Below are 26,140 nucleotides of genomic sequence, written 5' to 3' on the forward strand. Positions count from 1 at the left end.
AATGGGGAAACACAACCTCTCCCTCTGTGGAGGCCGTGTTGGGCAGGGTCAGAGAAGCAGTGGAGATGGACAGACTTTCGGTACTCTTACACGATACCACTAAGCACTTCCATAAAATCTGGGACCCGTGGCTCTTAGACAACAACCCCATCACATAGATCACCGCACAACCCCCCACCACACCTCCTTTTTTTCTCTCTTTTTTCTCTCTCTCTTCCCCTCCCTCCTCCTTCCCATCTCAAGCTCTCTTCTTCTCAACCTAATTGAGAAAGCTGTAATAGACGACCCCGTTGGACCAGGTCCAACAAGAGTATTGCACCTTAGTAATGCACCACTTAGACCACTTGACACTGACCAATAGTGCCACCGGAGATCACTGGTAGGAGCGAGTCTTGTTGGGTGTCCCAACTCCTGGAGAGGACACTGACACCTCCTTAAGGAGAGATGCCTTGGGAAAACCAACACCCAAGACGATATAGATGCCACTTCAGTGTCACGGAACATTAGAATCATTTTACCCCCATGATCACCCGCAAGTTGCAGACCATGTAGAGCTTAGTTGTAGCGCCACATTGGCATCACGTCTGTACACTTTATTTTTCTTGCTCGTCCATTGTTGTTAAAGTTAATCTTCATTTTACCTGGCTGTCATCTTTGATTGCTTTGTATAAGCTACATACTGTATGACAACCTGTTTTGTACTCACCGCAAATATGTTTTCTTTTTCATCTACTCTAACTGTATTAAAACCTAAAACTGTACAAATAAAGAATGTTTAAAAAAATATGTATTAATATCAAAATACACTAAGTATAAATTAATTTATATATATATATACATATATACAATTTTCTTCTTGTTATTGTACATCACGATCACGTGGCCCTGGAGGGCCTGATTGGCCGCAGGGGGACTGTGTGGGTTGTCAGGCTATTGCCCCTAATCGGAGGACCACTGATCACTGCGCTAGGCAAGTATGACAACGTGGGAGCGTTAAAGCACGCTTGCTGCAAGGCCATAGTACGCCCAGTGGCCTTAAGGAGTTAAAAACTCCATGCTCAGAAATAATTATTTTCTAATGGAGCAACTTTAAAAATATTCTGAAAACTATTTTACAAGTGGAGAATGTGCCTAATAATTTTAGAGGAACGTAATGCTGAAATATGCTGTAAATGTGATTAAATCTTGCTTTATACAAATTGTAAAATGCGTAAACATGGAGCAAATAAAGAAATGACCTTGATTTTTGAACATTATGTTCTCAACTCATGCCAAAATTTGGCATAGACAGAAGAAATTGATTCTTTCCAAACTAATCATATTGCACAGACCATTACAAATCCCTTATTTATAACTCAGTCCAGTTCAGACTCCAGGCTATTCATTTTAGTCAGCTGCTGCTATTTTGACCTTATATTTGAAATCTCACTTTAGTGAATAATCCTGTACATTTAATTTGTTATGTTGTAAAGTTCTGTAAAAAAAAATATTTTTGAAAAAAATCCACACTATCAGTTTTATAAACCAGTTACGTATATTTATTAGGCAAATGTTTTAATAAATGTAGTACTGTAGAAAATACAAAACTTTCTCTTTTCAGGACGAATCAGTTACTGGTGGTGATGTTGATACCTGTAATTCCTCCAATATTGTGGATTCATTTTCTGACACAGATGTTGAGCTAAGAGATGGCCTCTTAAGTCGTATTATGCGCCTTGATTTGGTCTGTTCTGGAGAAGAGACATTGCCTTTAAGTTTGGTTCCTTTGTCAACAATTGACAGAGTATTGCGTTGGCTTTCATTTTTATTTGATGACACAGGGTCAATACTAATCCGTTGAATTTTCAGGTCAGTCCTTTTCTGCTGTGTCCCGTCAATTACTGGTCTTTTTAGCCTAACATCATTTGAAACCTCTGAATTGGTTCTTTGGGCACAAGGTTTCAATGACACAGAGCTCTTGATTCTAATATTAGTATTTGTAGATGGGCCTGAAAATCGAATAGGTTTTGGACCAGTCTTGGATGTTGCAGTCTGGTCCTCATTCTCTTGTGTGTAGTCTATTAATCTCCTAGAAAGCAAGGCACAGTGGTTAAAATAAATCTATAGGTGAATATATTCATATTCCACACATCCCTATAAAAATGCATCTATCACATCTACTTATAGTGACATTTTATTAAGATGTTACGTGGATTCTGATCTGAGCAAAATGTAGGAAAGTAATGCAGTTGGCTATATTATGAAATTATGTAAATTGCATGTCTGAATATTTGTATAGTTGATTGCTATGTAAATAAAAATTGCATAGTGACACAAAATTAACTGTAGGAAGAAAAAAAAATACTTTCCTCTAAATGTCCCTATATTGGATGTGATTGGAATAGTTTGGAAGCAAATACCTAGGGTATGAACCTTCTATAGAATCCACAATGTCATCACGAAGGGCCCAACATCTCATTTAGTGATTTCTCAGTCAAGTGAATAAGGAAAGCTTAAGCATTATAAAATACAAATTTAAAATTTAAAGTGAACTTGCCATTATATTTTCACTGTAACTCACATCCCAAAGTCAATGAATGTATTAGGGCTTAAAATGTCACGTCCTGTGCTACTGGCCAGGCTTTAACATTTACTACCCACTGCACACCAGTATAGTCCATGGCACATATACCAGAAGTGAATTTCTACTCTCCAGGGCTACATTTTCATCCGCCAGACGCTAGTGGAAATGATGAATCCTGAATGTATATTGTACCATAGAGATTAAATATATATATTCAACTGACTATTTAAAGAAATGTATCCTACTAATCATGGATCCATCGGTCTCGTCTGCAACTCTGTGGGTGTTACATTACTGTAACAACTACCTCCAGTCCCACCTAGGTCCAGCTTGTGCGCTCTCAAGATTGGCCCAGTTTGAGGACAAGCAAATCAATCCTTCCACATAATGAAGTGACATCCATTGCCAGCACATAGACATCTGAATGGAGTGACATCAGGCTCTCCATTTCTATCCTCCAGTAGCCACTGCAAGAAGTGCTGGCTAGAGGAGTAAGTGCATGTGCTCTATTTGCCGTGCCAGATAGCAGGAGAACTATAATATACTTTACTATAAAATATGTGTAGCATAACAGGTGAACTTTAAGTATGAAAAAAGAATATGAGAACCAATGATTTATGCAAATGCACTCTAACTACAAAAACATAATTTTACTTCAGGAGTACTTGGAAAAGAGGGTACAACATCCAGTGCATCAAAGCATGCAGTTTAATGAGGCATTACAGAAAACTAGGTGGGAGAGAGAAACAACGCGAAAAGAGAGTGCGCTAACTGGAAATTAGGACGAGTAACAAATTGTGCTTTATATCTAAATACAGTACTAGTGCTGTCATTGTAAATATACCTATATAGAGATATATTCATTTATATAACATTCGTACCACCCATAATGTTTCTTTCTACCACAGTCAAACCTCTTCTTTGTGTTACATCCATAACATGATGTTTAATGTGTTGTACCTTCTGTTTACTGGAGACATATTCTGCTCACTTCCTTCTATAGGACGTTCTTCAAGGGTCCAACATTCGATTAGTTCCTGAGGAACGCGCCAGTAACTGAAACCTGCAGATTACAAAGCACTATCTTTTAAGTCATCCTACAATATATTCTTTTAGGGTAATAAAAACATTTTAGACATATGGAAAAAGCTGTAACAGTCGGGTTTCACTGAAAGAGTAATATGTTAAACTAGCACGTTAAAAAAAAAAAAAATACTTACACTTTTTAAAAAAACTTAAGTGTTTAACCCCTTAAGGACCACATGACAGTCTATGCCCTCATGCAGTGCAGTGCTTTAACCCACGGCAAAGACCGCTAGGCATTAAAAGTACCAGCAGGGTTAAATCCATGCTGGAACCGTTAGTGGCCCCAGACTGACAGATGAGCTATATGCAGCCCGTAAATAACCCTTTAAAGTTATTTAAATTCTATAGCTGAGTACTCCTTTATCTATGGTAATTCACCCAGCTTAAACAGGGAGCCCCAGGTATCTTTTGAGACCTAATAGTTCCCTCTGTCAGTTGACAGACTGAAGGATGAGCTATGTACGGTGCTCAAAGTGAGCGCTGCACATAAAGGCCCTTTAAATCAGTTTGTCCCTGTGATGAGGGAGACCCCAAGGATTTTAAAAGATCCTGGTCATGTCCCTCCGCTCAGTGACCAAAGTATCAGAAGCTGCAGCATGATACATAGCGATCACAGAACTCTCTGTACTGTGTTAGCTGGGTTAGTCCTCTGCTGATGTCAGTACCGATGTCCTCTGAACTCCCTATGAACTTCTCTGTATTCATTTTGGCTTTATTTTTGTTAAATAAATCATGACACTGTGTAATATGTCATGTGTTGTTGTTCATCTGACGTTGTATAAACTTTTTAAGACCTACTAAGGAACAGATGCTTGTTATTATGTCCTGATATGTAAAATAATATAATTCAAAGAGGGTGTACTTTCTTTTTCCCATGACTGCATGTAAGGACCACTAAATTTATTCAGGCCACGTCATCTCAATGAAGTGGTTTTGGTGCAGTGTTCCTGTCCTTAAAATAAATGCTATGTAAATCCTCCTCTAGTGGCTGTCCTAGTTTAGTGGTTAGGGTGCCAGGAGTGCCCTGACGCCCCCACAATGTAAACAGTTTGACATTTTATCTGGAGTCCACTGGGTGCCATTTTCTGCCTCCTCCCGTCAGTACAAGGCATAGCCCATTGGCTAAGAGTGATCAGCTGACATGCTCAGCCAATGAGCTAGCCCTGCACTACATGGCCAAGCTCAGGAGATCTAACAGTAGCTCCTAACAAGAGCTTCTAGCTGTTTTTTCCTGCTGAGAAGAGGTAGAGAGCGGGATCTGGCACACCTCAGATAAGAAGTGGAAGCATTACTAAACAGTTTGACTACTTACAATGGGTGAGCGCCACGGCACTCCTGGTACTATAACCACTATAGCACGCTATAATGATTATGCTGCTTGGGGGGTTTCTTTAAAATGGTAGACAGCTAACTAAAAACTCTAGAACTTTTTGTTTAATGTTGTCATTGTCCCACCCACACACAAACAAATCTCAGTACACTTCATGTTTCACAAAACTATAGACTGTAAGTTCTTTGGTGCAGAGGGTGTCTAAATCCCCATTATAAATATGATCTGACACAACATTAAAACCACTGACAGGAGAATTGAATAGAATATCATTACAATGGCACCTGTCAATGGGTGGGATGTATTAGATAGCAAGTGAAGAGTCAGTTCTTGAATTTAATCTGTTGGAAGCAGGATAAAATAGGCAAGCAAAAAAGATCCGAGTGACTTTTACACAGGACAAATAGTGATGGCTAGACAACTAGGTCAGAACAAATCAAAAATGGCAAGTCTTACGGGGTCTTCCCGGTGTGCAGTTGTTAGTTCCTATCAAAAATGGTGCAAGGAAGGACAACTGGTGAACCAATGTCAGGGTCATGGAAACACAAGGCATGTTGATGCACATGCAGAGCAAAGGCTAGCCCGTTTAGTCCAATCAAAAAGAAGAGCTACTGTAGCTAAAATTGCTGAACTGTATGCTGGCCATGATAAAAAGGTGTCAGAACACACAGTGCGTCGCAGTTTGCTGTGTGTCAGGCAGCGTAGCTGGAGACAGGTTAAAGTGCTCATGATGACCAAGTGCCTTCTATTGGGACGTGAGCATCAGACCAGGACTATAGAGCAATGGAAGTAGGTTGCCTGATATGATGAATCACGTTTTCGTTTAGATCATGTGGATGGCGGGGTAAGTGTGCGTCATTTACCTGGGTAGAGATGGCAGCAGGATGCACAATGGGAAGAAGGCAGGCCTGCGGAGGCAGTGCTAAGCTCTGGGCAATATCCTACTGGGATACCTTGGGTTCTGGCATTCTTTGACACGTACCACCAAATTGCCTTGGTCTCCAAATTTCCCTTATCTCAATCCGATTCAGCATCTGTGGGAACACACAAATCCAATTCATGGATTTCCCACCTTACAACTTGCGAAACTTAAAGGATCTGCTCCTAATCTCTTGGTGCCAGATACCACAGGATACATTAACAAGTCTTGTGGAGTCCATGCCTCGACTCATCAGACCTGTTTTGGCAGCACAAGAGGGACCTAAACGAGATTAGGCAGGTTGTTTTAATATTGTGGCTGATCAGTGTACAACATATATTTTAGTAGATTCATATGTTTATTCTAACTGGAAAGATCTAGCCATTTGTTCACAGAGAGATAACCATAACCACATAGCACGTGGATTGAACAAAATGCAAACTGCATAACTGCGCATTTGTTGGTTCATTTGGTATAATTAATCTATCTTGGTGTCATGGAGCAAACACATGCAATATTATAAATAATAATGTTATTTCTATTTTCATGAATCTTATTTTCCTTAACATGTTCGGGCTGGGAATGGAGGATCAGGTTTTCAGTTTGCTAAGCACTGTGTTCCTTTAAACATAAAAGACTCTCTGACAAATTCTTTCTGCATATTGTGAGATGATTATTATTAAGACTTTAAAAGAACACTCCAAGCACCATAACCATGGCAGCCCGATGCAGATATTATTGTGCCGTGTGCACCCTGGTTGCCATCTCTTTATTTTAGCACAGCTTGACAACTTACCAGGGTACCCACACTGCTTCAGGTCTTCTCCAGCAGGAGAAACCAGATGTCTCTAGAGCAAAACACAGGTGACGCAGGACAGCGCTCATTGATGAGAGTGCTGAACTAATTCTCTAATTTTAATGATTGTGGTCTTGCATTGTTCTGTTTTGTTCTATAGAGCATAACACCTTCTATAGAGCTAATACCACCCTTCTCCCAGCTATCAATAACGTTGCCTCCCTACTCTCTTCTTGAAAAGACAAATCAATTTATCTTGCCTTCAAGTTTAACACCAGTTGTGATGGACCACTTGGACACTGTGGACTGGTGCAGGACTCCCGGGAACCACCTTCCCCAAAAAGGACTAAATTAAATGTGGTAACCCCTCCCCCACTGAGCATTCTGGCATGATAAACCAAACCAACCATCAGAAACTAGTTAAAAGTTCTCACAGTGCGTCCTACAGGGTGCTACCCAGGAACTGCATGGAACTGTAGGTCGGATCGCAGGATTATGGCAGTCCAGCAAAAGTAAAAACCTGGGTTGCACTCGGCCCCAGTACCACCAAACATGGTGCTATTTGGAATCGATATCAGACAGGTGACAAGGAATCCAAGGACTAAAGGGGCTCTCTCTGTACTGGAGACGTCAGGAGTCATCTTTTGCAACTGGGACATTCCACCCAGCAGCCTGGAACTCCGCGCCGGATTGGAGAATGGTAGAGGCCTGGGCACACTTTAAGAATAGATAACTTTGGCCTTTTGCGAAGCGTTCTTGAAGAAAAGCCAGTACTTGAGGAATGGAGGCATTTGAGGCATTGTTTATTTTGCACCATGAAGAACAAGTTCTCCAAATTCTGGAGTGTATCTTCCAGGTAGACTTTTTATTAGACTGAACCAAAATATCAATGACTTCTATCCTAAGCCCTTGGGCTAAAAGTAAAAACCTTGCAGCTCCCAAACTGTCACTTTGAACAGTTTCAGAGCAATCTGAGAGTTCTTAATAATGTTTTCTAATGAATTCTCAAATGATTTCTTTGAGAGACTTCCAGTAGTTCCAACATCATGACTGTGGGCATGACTGTAATTATCATTGCATGGTCTGCTCTTGTGCTTTGTAGAACCCTGTGCATGACAGCTATAGGGTAAAACACATAGGCAAGATAAAAGTCCCAAGGGACTGAGAGGCTATTTGGATTTGGGTGAAGCAAATCTCATAAACTTCCTGTTGAATCTTCTAGTCATAAGATCGATCTTCAGATGGCCGAAGGTGATTTCTCTGCAGATTATTTTAAGAACTCAAGAAAGACCCTCAGGGGTCGAAACGTCGATTGTGATACTGCTTGTTTGTGTATTTTTGAGGCCCTGATTAATTGATTCCATCGATTGTTAATCCTTTGAGTGCGCCCCAATTATTTATACAACGCAGATTGCACCAGGGTACTGTACAGAACATATAGTAATTTGCAGGGGTGAGTGCCAAGCTCTTTGTTTTATATATATTGTGACAAACCACTTATTTTCCAGGTAGGATTTTGTCACGGATCTTATGGTAACCATAGCCTTCTAGGATAATCAAAGTCCAAGACACATCTAGCTCAGTTTTCCAGATTTATGATGATGATGAATAAACAGGTGTTTTAAATAAAAATAAACAAATCAAAAGTCCTTGAGCACTTACTAAACATAGAAATAACGGCCTGTAATTGGGTGGCTTTCCCACTTACAAATTTTCAATAACAAAAAAAAATTACACTTGCAAGAAACACCATTCCTCTGTCCTTTAGCTCTCCTAGCTGGCTTTTTCTCCCTTACTATGCAGCAGACTCATCCCTTCTTTTATAAGACTGCCTGCTAATTGACCAGCTACAGGTGAGTTTCAATTAGTCACATCTGTGGAACTCTTAAGTCAAATGCAGGTTCTGGCCTGGCTGTAACTTAGCAACTAGTGCTGTTGGGAGCACTGACTCCGCCCCAGAGTCCCTTACCGTGGTTTGCAGATTACCAGCAATTTATCGTGGAAAATCAACATTTCTCCCTGGGACATTTAACCCCTTAAGGACCGGACTTTTTTTGCGATGTTGTACATTTGCGACCAGGCATCTTTTTACACTTTTGTGGTGTTTGTGTTTAGCTGTAATTTTCCGCTCTCTCATTTACTGTTCCCATACAAATTATATATTGTTTTTTTCAGGACAAAAGGGGCTTTCTTTACATACCATTATTTATATAATCTCATGTAATTAAATTTTTTAAAAATGAAAAAATATGATGAAAAATTGAAAAAAATACATGTTTTTTGACTTTTATGTGAAAAATCTTTTACTCATCTACAAAAGCGAATGAAAAAAACTGCTAAATAGATTCAAAATTTTGTCCTGAGTTTAAAAATACCCAGTGTTTACATGCTTTTTTCTATTTTTTTGCATGTTATAGGGCTATAAGTACAAGTAGGATATTGCGGTTTCAAAACATACATTTTTAAAATGTATCAATAGTGACATTGTAACACTATTATCTGTCATAAATCTCTGAATAACATCCCACATGTACATATTTTTTTTAAAGTAGACAACCCAGGGTATTCAATATGGGGTATGTCCAGACTTTTTTAGTAGCCACTTAGTCGCAAACACTGGCCAAAGTTAGCGTTCATATTTGTTTGTGTGTGAAAAAAGTAAAAAACTAAATTGAACGCTAATTTTGGCCAGTGTTTGTGACTAAGTGGTTACTAAAAAAGACTGGACATACCCCATTTGCAATACCTTGGGTTGTCTTCTTTTGCAAATGGTATGCCATCATGGGGGTAATTCTCATTCCTGGGCTACCATACGCTCTCAAAGGCACGTAACCAACCTGGCCATTTTCAATGTAAAAATATTTGACCCATATATTTGACCCTGTAACTTTCAAAAACGCTATAAAACATGTACATGGGGGGTACTGTTATACTCAGGAGACTTTGCTGAACACAAATATTAGTGTTTCAAAACTGGAAAATGTATCACAACAATTATATCATCAGTAAAAGTGCTGTTTGTGTGTGAAAAATGCAAAAAAAGTCACTTTCACTGACAATATCATCGCTGTGATATGTTTTACTGTTTTGAATCACTAATATTTGTGTTCAGCGAAGTCTCCCGAGTAAAACAGTACCCCCCATGTACAGGTTTTAGGGTGTCGTAGAACGTTGCAGGGTAAAATACAGTGATAGCAAATTCAATTCTCTGTACTTTCGGCCTGGGTTGGCAGGCAGGTCCCTTAAATTGCAATCAATAAAATAACTTAATTATGTAAAAATATTACATAAATACGCACGTAGAATTTAAATATATATGCATATTTATATATTTGAAGTCTACGTGTATATTTATATAATTATTTATGTAATTTTTTATATGGACATATGAATAGTTCGTATTCTTTTTATTTATTTAGATATACATAGATATATATACAATTTCATTCTAAGTGTATTTTGATATAAATATATATATATTAATATCAAAATACAGTTAGAATAAAATTTTGTATAGATATATAATTTTTTGTTAATTTTTTATTATTATTTTTATTTATTTTATTTAATTTAATTTACTTATTATTTGTATTTTATAATAATATATATATACAATATATATAGTTATTATATATATTATATATATACGTGTGTAATTTAATTATAAGTGTATTTTTATATTAATATATGTACATATTAATATAAAAATACACTTAGCATGACATTATATATATGATATATAGACATATATTATATAGGTATAATATATGTCTATATATCATATATATATACACATATATAATAATATTTTTTTTTTATTAACTTTAACTTTAATTTTTTTTAATGATTTTACACATGCAGGGAGACTGCCTGTCAGCACAGACAGTCCCCCTGCAGGCAGAGACTAGGACACCTATTGTGACCATGTGGTCGCCCTGTTGGGCGATCACATGGCCACAGGGGTCCTAAGTCGCCATGGGGAGACTGTCTGGGCTGCAGGCAGTCTCCCCACAACGGGAGCACCGCCGATCGCCGCCGGGGGAACGACGGCGATCGGGTAAGTACATTTTAAATTAAGGACGGTTCAGGACCGTCGTCGGTCGGCAATGGGAAAATGCCGATGACGGTCCTGAACCGTCCCGCGTCCTTAAGGGGTTAACCGAAAAACCTCAGACTGCTGTTTAGCAAAGCAGGACTGATATATCTTCACTTAACCATCATTCCACATTTTCGCTCAATATTATATATATATATATATATATATATATATATATATATATATATATATATATATATATATTTGTGCTCGGAATTTATCTAATACGTAATGGAATGTAGAAGGAGAAGAAAAGTTGGTTGAGGTGTGCCGAAAGCAACGTACGAGTAGGCCTGTAAAAGAGGGCAAAAAGAGGATTCAAAGAAAACACACTTATTGCAAGTTTATACAGCTTGTGTACTGAAAGCTAGTAAGGAGATTTTTTTTACTCTGATTGAGGTATATATGTAACTAAGCTGAGGATTACCTGTGGCCCCATCACCTAGTGATGTGGACTGGGGTGTAAGAGCTTGGAACCGCTGATGCAGCGCTTCTGCGAAAAAGAGAGACCAGCGAAGGAAGCCATCATGTAGCTTACCTTAATGGAATGTTTAGACATGAAGTAATGGATTAGTACTGACAGTGTGTGGCTGACCTTGGATACGTAAAACGGAGTGACAGCATAGGAGGTATAAATAAGATGCTTGATATGTAGGTTTAGAGGAAAAGGCAAAAAGTACAATAGTTTTAAAAAGTCTTGAATCAAGCAAACTCTACTTGTGACATGGAACAATATACAAAGCCCTGGCGTGAGTGATAGAGTAGTCGTGAAACTGCGTGAAGCGTGCGTATCTGTATGAGGTGTAACTGTGTGCTTAGTCCAAGATTATCTCATGAATAAGGTTGTATCCTGGATGGTATGTAGTAGGTCGTAGGGAGACCTTAAACTGAGCGTGAAAGAGCTTCAGCGGCTGTTTTGTGGACACCAGGAATGTAAAAGCAGACTAATAAGAGCTGAGAGGTTGCTGCCAGCCAAGTCAGCCTATGAAAATAGCCACAAAATGGTTAGCGAGGATGGCCGCCCGAACGTAGGCCAGGTGCCATGGTGAAGGGTGAATAGATATTAGATTAAAGGCGTTGGATAAGTCCATCTTGCTCAACCAAGCCTTAGTACTTGTTAAGTTATAGCTTGTATGGCATGATCGATTTGCGTAGTGCAGTGAGAACTCCATAGCGGGAATGAGGGAGTTTGATGCTGGGAATGGGTGTAGAGTGCAGTGCGGAAGAGGTCTATGATCAGACATATTATAGGGTATATTGAATTTCTACATCGATGGGAATGGTACGCCAAGATGAGAAAAGTGAAGACCGTAAGGAGGCGATCGTGAACCCAGCGTATGACTGCTGTGGACAGAAGGTGGTCCACCGTAAGAGGGTCAATGGGTGCAGATAATAGGTTAGGGCCTACGAGTGTACCTGTGGGAATGGCGATAAGGCCCGTGTGAACCCCTGTGAGAAACCCGGCACCAGAATCTACCAGATGCCTAGCTGGGTGTAAATGCAGATAGTATATTAGGATAACAATGTTAACCTTAGTTGGCCGTAACTTAGGTGACAGATGGGCTGTGTATGTGGACTAGGTTTAGGTTCTGGAGCAGCTGTGCAAAACCCTGCATGTAGTGAAATAGCATACCCCAGGATTAAAGTCATAGTGCACCCGAGCCTTCCCCAGAAATGAAATGGTCAGCCCAGCTTGTCCCTCTGGCCGCCTCCCTGACTAGTGCGTGGGGTGAAGGGGTGGTGAGAAGTGGAAGTAGCTGTCTCTATGCGAGAGGCAATGATTAACAGAGGAATGGAAAGCTTTGTTAAGTCGTGGGTGTCACTCTTTGGAGTACTGAAACGTCGCCAAGAATATAACCTTTGTACTGTAGGGAGTTTTGTGAAGTTAAGTAGTGATGTTAGTTTAACGTCCTTTCCATCGAGAATTACTCTCTCCGTGGAAATTGGAACAGGGTGGGCCGGTGAGACGTATGGAGTAAGGATAGTGGGTGGTGGGGGGCGGGGAGGGAAATGAGGGGTAAGCCAGACTGTATGAGAGATCGCCAGGTGAGCGCCTGCCGGGCTTAACGAGACACCTGGTGTGGCTATAGCCGATTCCATTTATCAGCCTGTTAATCATTTGGAGGCTGGCCAGGATAGCGACTGTGGTCTCCTGATTGGAATCTGAGGAGTAAGCTGACGGCCCTTGTGAACTAGAGCCGGGCCTGGGAACATTAGGCTGAGCCGTTGTGAGCCACTGTAGTTCTGCCTTACTGGCAGTGGCTGGGGAGAGGATACCCCTGTGTCAGAGCTCTGCTGATATTTTTTAGAATGTACCAGAATCCCAGGTAACTGAGGGTAGAAGGGGTGAGGGATTCCTATGGAGACCCTGGCCAGACTGGCGTGCTGGGTATTTCGTCCAACAGCAGACCGATTATCGGGATGGATACTTGTGACATTCTGAAAAAGAAATAATGATTTGGATAAGTAATGTGTCTAAGAGGTATGGATGAGACCTTTGGAGACCTGGCCTGCTAGCTAGTGCCGAAGCGAAGAATTTACCTAGTACCAAGTGACAGGTGAGGCCCTGCTAGTGCCAAGTGGCGGAGAGAGGCTCTACCTATGATTTGGGCCGAGGGGATTTTGTGGCCACTTGAACGTGGTGGCAGGATGTCGGCCTCTCGGTGACCGTAAGAGATTCAAAACGTGTGGCCGTGACATGGGAAGCCCTAACTGTAGCCCTAAAGAAGGGCGGGCGAGGTGGCTAACTATGATTTGGTCGTGGGGCTGAACCTCCGTGTTGAGGTGGGGTGTAGACCTCGCAGGACCGTAGTATTACTTAGGATAGCTAAGGCCAGTGCCTAATCCTCAATGCCAGTTCTCTAGCCTAATGAGGCTTGTCTCTTAGAATGGTGTGATATAACGTATGTAGATACTTAACCTTGAGTGTTTGTCCTCTATTTGGGCAACGCGCCGGAAGATTACAATATATTCTTGCTTCTGCAGGGAACGGGCCCGGTCCAGGAAACCTTAGTGGGAAAAAGATGCTAGTGGGCCTGAGGCGTGCCACTAATATGAGTGTAAAAATGTTGAACATATGAGAAGGTGTGTATCAGAGATACTGTAACGTACGAACGTGGGTAAGCTGAGGGACCTGAACGTTGTTCCGTAAATTAGAGACAAGCCCCGGGGTTCCCATAAAAGTTAATTTTTTTTAATAATACGAAGGCAAAGTGAGGCCTTAGGGAGAAACGTAATCATAGTGAGTAAGATTACCAATACCTGATACTGCAATGCAGGGAACCAGGTAGACTGTAGGTTGTCGATGGCGTAGGACTTGGTGTCTAAGTAATGAAATTTAGAAATAAATGAAAAAACATGTACCCCATTAAATATAGTAGATTATGATTATGAGATTGTTGTTGACATTTTGTGAGGAATCTTAGCCCAGGTACGTTTTGAAGTGCAGAGCCCACTTTGGGAGTTGGGGGGTTGTATGAGGCCGTGGAGGCTGAATGAGGCCTCAAAGGGAAAACGTAAAATGTTACCGAAATGCAGGATACTGGGTACCTCTTCTTGGAGCTCTTTTTGAAGAAAAGTATAGGTAGTAGCAAGGTGGTGTAGGTTTGTGTGATTGATGTTTTTAAACGCCGTGAGGAATCTCGGAACTGGCCTGTTGGAAGTTTAGAACCCACTTTGGGAAGTGGGGAGGCTGAATGAGGCCGTGGAGGCTGAATGAGGCCTCGAGGGAAAAAGAGAACTGGTAAACCTACTTACCTGATACAGTAATACAGGGTAGTGGGATACCGCTTCATGAAGACTGATTGGAGGAAAGTGGAGGTGCATTATATACGTAAATTATAAAAGAAAGAGTCAAACTGTGCCTTTAAGAAGATTACCCTGTGAAAAATAGATGTCCCACAATTATGTGACCATGGACGGAAAATGTGTAAAACACATATATTTCACCCAGTGATGACTTTAAGAGCCATATAATAAACATCATATAGGGAAAAATTTAATGTGAGTGCTTGGTATAAGTAAAGAGATAACTAGATATTTTATAGTAGATTAGTAAATGTAAACACTGTAGCCCCTTTTGTTCAGGTAACCGAATAAACAAGAGTACTATAAATAGAAAGAACTCCCGCATTCGGTAAATGGAACGCACAAAAGGATTTAAACGAAAGCCAATCAGCTGCAGGCTGTAAAGTGTAAATTAACGAAAGGTTGCATGAAAAAGCCGTTTGAACGTGTTCGGCTGAACGAACGTATGAAAGAACAGACGAACATAGGGTAAGTGTGCACGTACGGTACATAGAATAAACGAAAGAGTGTGTATTACGCTTTCGGCTGTTAGCCGCACGAACGCAGACGTACACGAACAGCGTAACAGCACGAATAGGTAAGTAATGAAGGGAGCCTATCCCCGTGTTTTTAGGCCCGAACGTGGGAAATAGCCGAACGCTATTTCCAACGTTATGCTTACGTGGACGTGCCGGTCTCGTGACCGGAAGCCGGGTAGAAGCCGGTGGACGGGCACGGAAGACGGAGGTAGGAGCTGCTGGCAACGGACTGTTTACAGGAGACTGACTTTGGCGGGAACAACGGACCGGAAGTGCTGGTTACTATGGTGAAGACAAACAGCTTGCACAACAAAGGTAAGTAGGGGGTGTAGGGTTTATATAGGATCATAACTCCTTCCACAAATGTATAGACATTGTCAATGGATTAAGGAACCCTAGCCACCCAGAGGTAAGCCCACTATTATTTGGTGGGTGGACAATGGCATGTCCACCCCCTATTTTATAATTAATTAGGGCCCCCACCCGCCAGCATGGGTGTGAACAATATGTCCCATCCAATTTTATATATATCAGAGTCCCCACCCACCAGCATTGGTGTGGACCAGGGAAAGGGACAATAGGTCCTCCCATTGTTATAAGTATTAGGAGCCCCACCGGCCAGTATGGGTGGGGCCAGGAGAGGGGACATACAGCTACATTTCCCCCGATTATGGTAATATAGGGGGACCTATTGACCACACCATATGATTTTTATGTATTTTTTTTTGTTTTACTTGCTTAGTGTGGCAGCTGGTAAGCAAGCGCTGGCCAGTTGCCAAATAATTAAACCTTGTAGTGCTTATGGTTTTTCAACTATTTGCCTAGTGGCTGCTAGCACTGCCAGTGGGCAAATAATTCATATTTTTTTTATCAGATTGAATTTATTCGTCCCAGATTTCAGTCGTCTTGCAGCTGTTGGTTCAGCTGAAATTCAGACCAAATTCATAGTCGTTTGGGGTCTGATTTACAAAATCCGGATATTAATGAATTTCATCAACAATGTCTGAATTTTGCAGTCGGATGGTTTTGCCCCATTCAGTAGAGTGCCTTTTGGACCTCAGTGAATTACCCTGTAAAAGGGTTTATACATAACAGTAGTAGAAGCCAAATAGCTATGGTAAGTTCAAAGGATTTTGCTTACCTCTTCCCTTCCACGTCTCAAAAGCATCCATCATGTTTTTCAGCTCAGACACACTATAGTAGCTCAGAATATATTGTATGTTACCACCAGCTTCCCTGGCAGAAAAACACATAAAAAAAGAAATTCGAACATATAAGGAACATAATGTCAATTTTGTTACATTTGCTCACATTGCTTTTCAGGAAAATGTAAGGGACACTCTAATCATCATAACCACTACAAGTAATTGACATGTGCACATTGTAGTGGTAATGGGCACCAGTGGCAGCAATATCACCATGTGGTTGCACACAGCGGCCACCCGATGGGCATGTGCAGGGCTGCCATCAGACATTTTGGGGCCCCTAACACAGCTCAAGGTCTGGGCCCCCAGGGGCCTGCCTCCAAGTCAGTACTCAGGGTTCACCTCCAAATCTGCCCACAATAATGTGGTGTGTATAAAGTGGGCACAGTGTGTGTTAGTGCACGTGTAGTGTGTATAGAAATAACATGTATATATGTATATATATATATATATATATATATATACACACACACACACACACACATACAATGTGTGTTTGATTGTAAGTATGTTTTTGTATGGAGTATGTGTGTGAATGTTGGTGTTTGAATGCAGGTATGCATTTGTATGTAGTGTATACACTTCCACACCCTGATACACATACATACACAGACACGTACCACTGACACAACGATACACACACGGACACTTAGATACAGACACATGTTACACACACAGACACAATGACACACTGATGAACAAACAGATTCTCAGATACACATTGACACAGAATACACACACACAAACATACACACATTGACACAAAAGGAAACACAGATACATACACTGAGACACACAAATACCCACACACAAACATACTGACACACAGATACACACACAGATATACTGGCACAGACACACACATACTGACGCACACACAGACATACATACTGACAAGGTTAAATAGAGCCCTGGTATGAGGGACCTGTGACAGGGAGGGATGAAAAACCAAGGAGTTGACCTAGATTCCCAAATATATATATAAAAGCAGGGGGCTGCACTCACATGAACATGCATAAATGGGATGCTGCTGGGGCCAATTCATACAATACACAAGATCCAGCGCACTCACTCACTGTGGAAGGTTTATGCAATGTATGATCATATACTGTAACTAAACCCCCATTATTTTTACCTAGGTTAGGTGTTTTTAAATAATACTAATATAATCTGTGAGCTTTGAATTTGCTGTTTAGTGGATGAGTGAGCTATAGCTATGTGAGACTCTCGGTTTGTGTGCAGCTACTAAAACAAGGTTTGACATAGAACCAGGAAACGGTGCCTTCAGATTTCTAGCACTATAATCACTTCAGTCTGTAGTGGTTATTGTACTCCGTGTGCTCCCTTAATATAGCTATAGATTGAAAATAGATTTCACTTAGAAGGAAGATAAAACATATATTTTTCACTTTAATGCCATTGTATTTTTTGCAGGACACCTTAATGCTTCAGGCTGCCTGGGTCACTGATGAAGAGACAACATCCTTAACCACAATCTAGTTTATTGGCTTGAGTGCCTACCCCATAACTGAAGATATGCAAGTCCCTTCTGAATTTACACAAGTAACATACAGAAAAAAGATGGATGGCAATCTGTACCAACTAAGCATGGCATATGATGTAAATGGAAAGAGAGTTTTTAAAAATGTGTAATTTTTTTCGAAGAGCAAAATGATTAGCTTTTGCTAAGCTAATAAAATATGCCTTTACATCTGAAGTGACAGTACTCCATTAATGCCACTTGAAAGCCTGTAAAAACTGTTTAAACCTTTTAGATCTAATCAGGGGATCATTCCACTTGGCTGTTATAAAACAAATACAAGGCCAAGATTGCCTGGTAGCCACCTCTTTGTGATATACAGTGGATGTCTATGCATATTAACACACTGTATACTACTAGAAAATAATTGCAGATTTTTTTGGCTTCAAAATTACATTAAATGACACATTTTATTAAAATTGTTTCAAAAACTGTGTCAACTACTGACAGTGAAGAGCATTTAGTTTAGTACTAGAATTTAGAGTTAGTCATTCAAAGTTTTATTTTCTTTCAGTTTGTCTGAAATTTTGCTGAGGCGAATATTACATTAATCAATTTTTTTCAATTTCCTGTTCATAAAATTCAGTCTATTATAGTGAAACCTTTAACTGCCAAAGCTGTGGAAATACCTTTGGCACTAAAAAAAAGGTTAACCATAAGGGGCTTGACATTATGGTCACAAAATTGTGTATGAGAGTTAACATTGGAGCAGATGGTCGACTGCCAAACAGTTACCAATAGAAAGGGAAAAAATCCTCCACTAAATGTCTTTTTTCCTTTACAGTCACTTTAGCATACTCTCTTCCAACAAAACATTCAATTAAGAATGCTTACCTTTTGTACATATTTTTATGATTAATTCGTTCTCCTAATTGTGTCTCAGTCGCCATTTGTGCATCCTTCTTGGTTGCGTAAACTCCAATCACTTTACTCTGACAGCTGGAGCCACTTGTATGTAAGTAATTTAACACCCACACTGAAGGTTTTGTACATATGAAGCCATAGGTATCACAGAAATCAATTAAAACCTAGGCAAAAAAATAACACTGTATTAGACAAAATAAGACAGTATTCTTTGTCACAAAATGTATTCAAAATAAAATACATTTCACCTTTTGGCTTTTTCTTTTAATGTCACCATAATATACTTAATCTAACACAGACATAGATACCGGAAAGCACAGGGAGTTATTCAAAGGCTGCAACAATCAGCCTGCATGCTTCTCAGATAAAGTGACAGATTTATGGGGGGATAAGAATAAGTTCCTCCATTCTCTTAGATGCACAGGTCATCTAGAAAAAGATAATTAATGACAGTGACATTAATAATATATTGCCCCCCAAAACATCACTGTGATTCACTTCTTAACCATGTACTACACAATCTCAACATATTATGCTAGCAAGATGTATTGCCATTATATAGATAGTTATTTAAATTTTTGATATATTTTTTTCACTTTCCTAGGCATACCGGTAAAGACTACACACTATGTCCCCAGAATCCCAACACGCTAAGGATTGTCAAATGTTGAATAAATAATTTAGACACAATTTAGCTGACCATGCTGCTACCCTATCCATTCCCAACCATTGCATTGGAGGAGATATGCAATGGCAAGTAACGTTTGGGCCTGGCTAGTAGTTTAAAATTTGAGAATGTGAGCCTTGATAAAACCCAGTACAATATATGTAGTAAGACAACTGTATACAAGGTGAAGAAAAGCAAGATATTTCCAGGACCTTTTTAAGTTCTATTTTTGTATTTAAAGAATATGTCTCCATCTCGTTTGCCAAGTGATCAGTCAAATTGTAAGGGTATGGAATTCCAAAGTAATCAGCCTCTTCGTGCAGTGCAATTCGCGTTTGCTCATCTTTTGGAATCCTTACTTCCCCGTGAAGGTAATCTAGAAGGTATTTAAAGAGCTTCCCATCTCGATCAATAAGGCAAGCACCTAGAAGTACAAAAAGATTAACGTCAAAAAAATTTAATGGTTTATGAGTAAGCAGCAGCAATAACTCTAAATAAATACACAGAACTGCGAATAAGCAAACAGTTTACGGACAACCCCGTTCACAATTTGTGAGTGGAGGTAGGTACGTGGTGTGTGCACCTCTTAAAAAGATTTTGTATGGACAGAGATGAAAGTATAACGTTCTCCAAAAAATCCTCCTACAATGTTTACAAGTTATACAGATACAGGAGACCTCTGTGCACCATAATCTATTCAAGGAGCACAACTTCAATGCTTTATAGCAGACAGTTGGTCTATAAGGAATTGCTGTAGGGCAAGAAATGTGTAAGTTGGTTCATATTTGTCCTACGCTTACTCCTGTGAGTCTCCTAATATATGTTGGATTAAAATAAATCACTGACCTTTACCAAATGAGGCTCACAAGAAATGTGCCTATTTATATAAATCACTGTATTGGCCAAAATGTTTTATCATTGTGTGTTCAAATACTAGGTAAAGGGTAAACGAAATGCAAGGTAAAAGGTAAAGTTTTTATGATAGTAAGACAAGAAGTGACTTTGCTTAGACAACTGTGGTGTGAAAAGACATGCTACAGTTGTTAATGGGGCACTCTAAACACCATAATATCGACAGGGGGATATAGAGGGTATTGTAGCAGGAGTCCCTGGTGCTGCCTCACTGTTAACAATCTACCATTTTCAAATGGTTTAACAGATACCTTGGTTCCTTGGGTTCTTACTAAAGTGGAAATACCACTTCTGCCTTAGATGTAGCAATCTTGTCCACATTTGGACAGGCATTCCCTGGTTGAGAGCATCATCTAATATTAATGAATTTAATCCAAATAGGGTCTCTAAAGAAATCTAATAAAGGTCAGTTTCCAGTAACCATGATTATGATACATGAGAACAGTATGTCTGAAGTTTTACTTTAGATACAATGGACAGCATGCTGGGATCCATGAACACTCAATTTTTTATGCACTTCCCTAATTTAGGCCTCAATTTAACACCAGGCTGACCTGCCATTAACTGCATCACTGGCCCACCCTCTCTCCCGCGTCCCAATTCTCAGGAATCCTGAGTTGGTAGGTATGACTTGATAACTTATCTAAAGAGAAATATAGTTACTGTATTACAATTTACTGTATATGCTGGCATATACATATAAAACTAGGGGTCGGATAATATGTCGAACATAAAACTGTTACTACATGGCCAAGTCGAAAATAAGGTCTCAACCTAATTATTTATTGATACAGACAATGCTTTCACCCTTCGCATACCTATTTATCACTTCCAACCTCTTTTATAACGTTTCTAGAGAAACAGAATTTCTGGAGTGCGTACCATCACGGTTATCACTTGATTGAGTATGCTTAGAAGACCTTCTTTACATTTTACACACACATTGTTTGAGAAATAAAAGATGTTACCACTTGCATTATACGTAAACACAGTTGACTAGCTGGAGAGATTCGCAAACGCCATCTATTTGCAAAAAAAGTAAACTACATGCTGTTTTGTTTGTTTACGTTTAAATAAAATAATTTCATCACAGGGTATAGTAAATAAAACAACAGTTTTAATTATACATGAAATAGGACTTCTGATTCTGTTGCTTAGCCTAGGTCAGAATCCTAATATAAGTCCTGATACAGGCCTAAATATAGTCCTAATATAGGCTTAAACCTATATTACACCTCTAATTTTTTGGGGTTGACTTATACATTGGTTCAACTTATATTTAGTCGGAGTTGGCACATTTTTTACAGACTGCAGTAATTCAAAATTGCTTCCACCTCCAACTCTACAGCACTACAAAACATACACTGCAGTCAATATGTTTAATTAAAAAAATAATAGCCATTAATTAATTATTAATTTAAAACTTAATACATTCTTGGCAATGATCTGTTTTTCTAAAATAGAAAAGAGAATCTTATTCCCAGGGGTAATTAATGAATATGTGGTGTGTAATTAGTTGAATGTTTGAATTATGCTTCTGGTAGTTATTATGGATACTACATAGGAAAAATAAATACTTACCAGACTCATCAAGTTTTAGAGGAAATCGACCACTAAACATTGAAGCCAGCATTGAATCCTTGAAGCGACAGAGAGATTCCCGTCTGGCGGTGAAAATACAGCCTCCCACATTTAGTTGAAGCACATTGGAAATCTCTTTACATATACTTTCTTCTTCCATTATGTTTCCGAATCTGCAACAAGTCACCATATGCTCAGATATAATTAACTATGAAATATTATATCTCCCTTTCAGACAGCTGATAGTCTACCCTCTACCTTCTAACTGTACAACAACATCTTAAATGTGCAATTCAAGCACCATAACCACTACAGTGTATTGTAATTACTACAGCACAAGACTTCTTTTGGAGCAACCCCTCTGTTTTCTGACAAACCATTTTTGAGTAGTTTGATTCCTTGCACCAAAAGCCCAGTCCCAGTATTATCTGTCCAAAACCTTAACATATCTTAAGAAGAAAGGAATAACATCATAAAAAAGATAGAAAGAACATAGGGTAAATAAAAAAATAAGCAGAAGGTGGAAGAAAAAAGCAAAACAAACTAGGGAGAAAGCAATGGGAGGGGAGGACAAAGTGGAGAGAGAAAAATATGACATTGGTTGTAAGAAACCATGCAATTAGGATTTGGAAATTTAAAGGGACACTATAGTATAGAACAACTACAGATTAATGTAGTGGTTCTGGTGTCTATAGCATGTCCCTGTAGGCTTTTCAGTGTGAAAGCTGCCTTTTCATGTGCAATAGATGCCCAATGCTTTCTTATGGGAAAGCATTGAATCGGCTGAGATCATTAAGATTGATGCGCACTGGTGCAGCATCGAAAAAAGGTGAGCAAAATCACCTTTTCAGAGCGATCTAAGGGAGGCCTAAATAAACACACAGGTACTATAGTGTCCGGAATATATGTTTGTATTCCTGACACTATAGTGATCCTTTAAATCACTGAATTTCATCAGTCAAGCACTTTCTGCTCAGTTTGGTTATATAACCATTTATTAGTCATAAGAATGTAACAAACATGTCAGAACACATTTGTGTACTTGTCAGTATGTTTAAAGATACACATAGGGGTATTCGCTACAGTGAGAACTGTCAGTAATTCAAAGTGATAATACAGCTATGTTTCCACTTCAGCTACTTTAGCCTTAAATTTGAAATTCACTATGAATTTGTGACAATTCTCAATTTAATGAATAATCTTTTCAAGATGTGAAAAACCCTGGATGGTGGGACAGGGGTTCCAGACTAGGACTCTCCCAGAAAATCTAAGAAATTTGAGAAATATCGATGTGCAACATAAACTCAAACTTACATAAGGGTAACTCCAAGCACCATGACCACTATAGCGATTGAAGTGGTCATGGCGACTGAAAAAAGCTGCACACATAGAATTCATAACTCTAGCATTGGTTTGTTACTAGCCAGCCTCGAACTGTAGTTACTGGCCGTCTAATATCAGTTCTGTGCATAGACAATCTTTATTTGGCTTACAGAGGTTAGATGATGCTGTTGCAAAACGGTTTGCCCCATTACTGAGAAATGGGGCCAGGGTACTCTTCACAACATAATCACTACAGTGGGGTGTATTGGTTATGATGGTTGGATTAAATCTATAATGCTGCATAGCAGTATATTTGCGATGGACATTTCTAAATGCATGATCTCTTCAATGAGTGGTAAACCCTCTATGCTCTGTCCCTTTAAAACAGGGATCTCAAACCCGGGCTCCCCATGTTGAAGGCTTACAGCCATTCTTTGAATGCAATAGAGGTCTAGTAAATGATAATAAAGTTGTAGTATACCATCTAGAGGGGGCAGAGTTTGAGATGCACGGCCAGCTCACTGATTGAGAGCTTCAGCTGAATACTCCCAGCCAACCAAGCCCTGCACCGCTGCGCTTACCTCACGTAGAGAGCTTTCTGCTGTCAGACAAATGACTACTTACTACAGCACAGTGTAGTGGTTATGGTGCTTTGAGTGCTCCTTCAAAGGAAACTGTTACCTCAAAACAATTTTTAATATAAGAATCCTTTCATCAAATTCATAAAGAAAATAGATACAGTGGAACCTCAGAGGTCGAATGGTCCCATTCTCGAACAATTTGTAAGTCGAACAAAAATTTTTAGTAAAAAAAAAAGTGTCTCGGTACCCGAACATACAACAAAGAGCCATGTCTCATTTTCGAGTCAGACAATTATAAATAACTAATAATGGCCAACAGTAAATTTTTAGCAAGTTGAAAGGCAGGAACCACTCAAATAAATGTAAGGTGCTTATTATTAGTGATCTCTGCATTTGTAATGCATACATATAAATGTAAAATGTTGTAATTTGGGGGGTCTGGAACAGATTAATCAATTTTACATTAATTCTTATGGGAAATGTTGATTCGGTTCTCGAACACTTCGGGAACGGATTACGTTCGAGTTCCGAGGTTCCACTTTATATTTATTTTAAGTATATGCAAAAATAGATTAGAAAGAGTCCTACCTTTAGTATATAACAGGATCCTTCAGCCATATACATGCACCTTGTTTCAGACAGTTTTAAAGACTGACAGTTACACAGGTATTCACTTAAAGGGACACTATAAACACCCAGACCACTTCAGCTCATTGAAGTGGTCTGGGTGCAGTGTCCCTGTCACACTTAGTCCTTCAATGTAAAACATTTCAGTTTTAGAGAAACTGCAATGTTTACATTGTAGCACTAAGACAGTCACTACAGGCGCTTCCTGCTTGGTAGACGACTTTTAAGTCACCTAACTGATGCTGGACGTCATCGCGCTCTGCATGAGGATATCCAGCGTCAGTCAACTTCCCATAGGAAAGCATTGTTTCATGGCTTTTCTAAAGGGAGGGCCTAACGCACTTGTGGAGCATTAACAACCCGCGTCAGATGATGTCGGAGGAGGCAGGTAAGTAAATAAAGGATTTTTAACTCTTTATTGGCCGGGAAGGCTGAAGGAGCTTTAGTGTTAGGAATACAGATATGTATTCCTAACACTATAGTATCCCTTTAAGTGAGAATTGCAGGGAATGCAGAGTGAATTTCAAATTTGAGTTCAAAATAGCTGAACAAGAAATATTTGCTTTGAGTTTGGCTTTTTTGGCCTTCAATTTGAAGTTTACATTCAAATCTCTGCAATTCTCATTTTAGTGAATAACCCTGTAAGTTTCCATATTTTTCCCTGCTTCACTCTCTGAAAAGAAGCAAAGGGACACTCCATTTGCCAAATATAAAATCACTCTTTAGTATATATACCCCCAATGAAAACGTAATGCATTTAATAATGCATTTTTCCATTGGGGATATATCTAAAAATCTCTTGCAAAACCTGCATTTCTCGTGTCTGCTACCTTTGCAAGTACTGACTCTTCTAACCCACCCAGACTTTCTGTGGCTGTCCAATAACAGACTCCCCAATGAGAAGTCTTTGCAAGGCAGGTTTTCTGAGAAATTGATGCCACTTGATTTTAGCTCCACTGAACTAACCAAACCAGGAAGTAACAGTAACCATAGTCTACCTGAAAGCCATAGGCGGTGTAACAAGTATAATTAATAAAAGTGTCAATTTCAAAATGAAAAAGAGGACACAAAAATTAAAGTGCTTTATGGAGTGTCCCTCTTAGACTACAGAGACTGGCAGTTTTGAAACACTGTCTGACCCAAAGTTTATGTATATGTCCGAAGGACCTGGTCATATACTGAATGTAGGGATAAGTTAATCTTGGTTTGTTTTTTAGGGGGGCGGGGGGAGTTTAACATAAACTTCATTTAAAAAAAAAAAAAAAAATCCTTTGAAAAACTTGATGAAAGAACTATATTAAAAAATATTTTTCCGCTGACAGTTGTCCTTTAATTTTGACTTTATTTTATAAACACGTGTTTACAATATAATAATGTAATTAGTACTTCCTAATTAATAATGATAAAAAATAAAATAAAGTCATTGTAAATAAAGTAATAAAAATGCCAGTAACACTACCCAGGAAGCTGCCTCACTAAACAATTACCTGCCTGGAGCTCTGTGTGTAAATATTAATGCCCACACTACTCTCCTGCATTGCCCTGCTGCTGGCCACAGAGCAGTTCAGCTCATCACGTGACCCAGGCTAGGAGGCTCCCAGAGTCACACAGAGCCCTGGTTTGTGGCCCGGTATCTATGGAAATCCTGATAAATAACCCATTCACCGCACATTGCTCCATCCTACAACTTGGCGCACCTGCCTTACGGTACCTGCTTCCGCTTCC

The 26,140-nt window shown here is 39.4% G+C and overlaps 1 protein-coding gene across 3 annotated transcripts; it reads right to left on the minus strand.

Moving 5' to 3' along the window:
- Nucleotides 1-1,553: 1,553 nt before the first annotated feature.
- On the minus strand, nucleotides 1,554-26,140 carry KCTD18 (potassium channel tetramerization domain containing 18). 3 transcript variants are annotated; one of them, XM_063428707.1, is made up of 7 exons: nucleotides 26,113-26,140; nucleotides 21,885-22,057; nucleotides 19,604-19,815; nucleotides 18,695-18,888; nucleotides 16,257-16,351; nucleotides 3,524-3,626; nucleotides 1,554-2,068 (listed from the first exon to the last, which is right to left on the minus strand). In XM_063428707.1, exons 2-7 carry the CDS (start codon nucleotides 22,042-22,044, stop codon nucleotides 1,597-1,599), a joined length of 1,236 nt encoding a protein of 411 aa, XP_063284777.1. In that variant the 5' UTR covers nucleotides 22,045-22,057; nucleotides 26,113-26,140; the 3' UTR covers nucleotides 1,554-1,596. The 3 variants fall into 3 exon arrangements, with proteins under 3 accessions (XP_063284777.1, XP_063284778.1, XP_063284776.1); XM_063428708.1 differs by having other exon boundaries at nucleotides 26,081-26,120; XM_063428706.1 differs by lacking the exon at nucleotides 26,113-26,140 and having other exon boundaries at nucleotides 21,885-22,139.

The sequence above is a fragment of the Pelobates fuscus genome, chromosome 8 (genome assembly GCF_036172605.1).
Source record: "Pelobates fuscus isolate aPelFus1 chromosome 8, aPelFus1.pri, whole genome shotgun sequence".
Taxonomy (NCBI): Eukaryota; Metazoa; Chordata; class Amphibia; order Anura; family Pelobatidae; genus Pelobates; species Pelobates fuscus.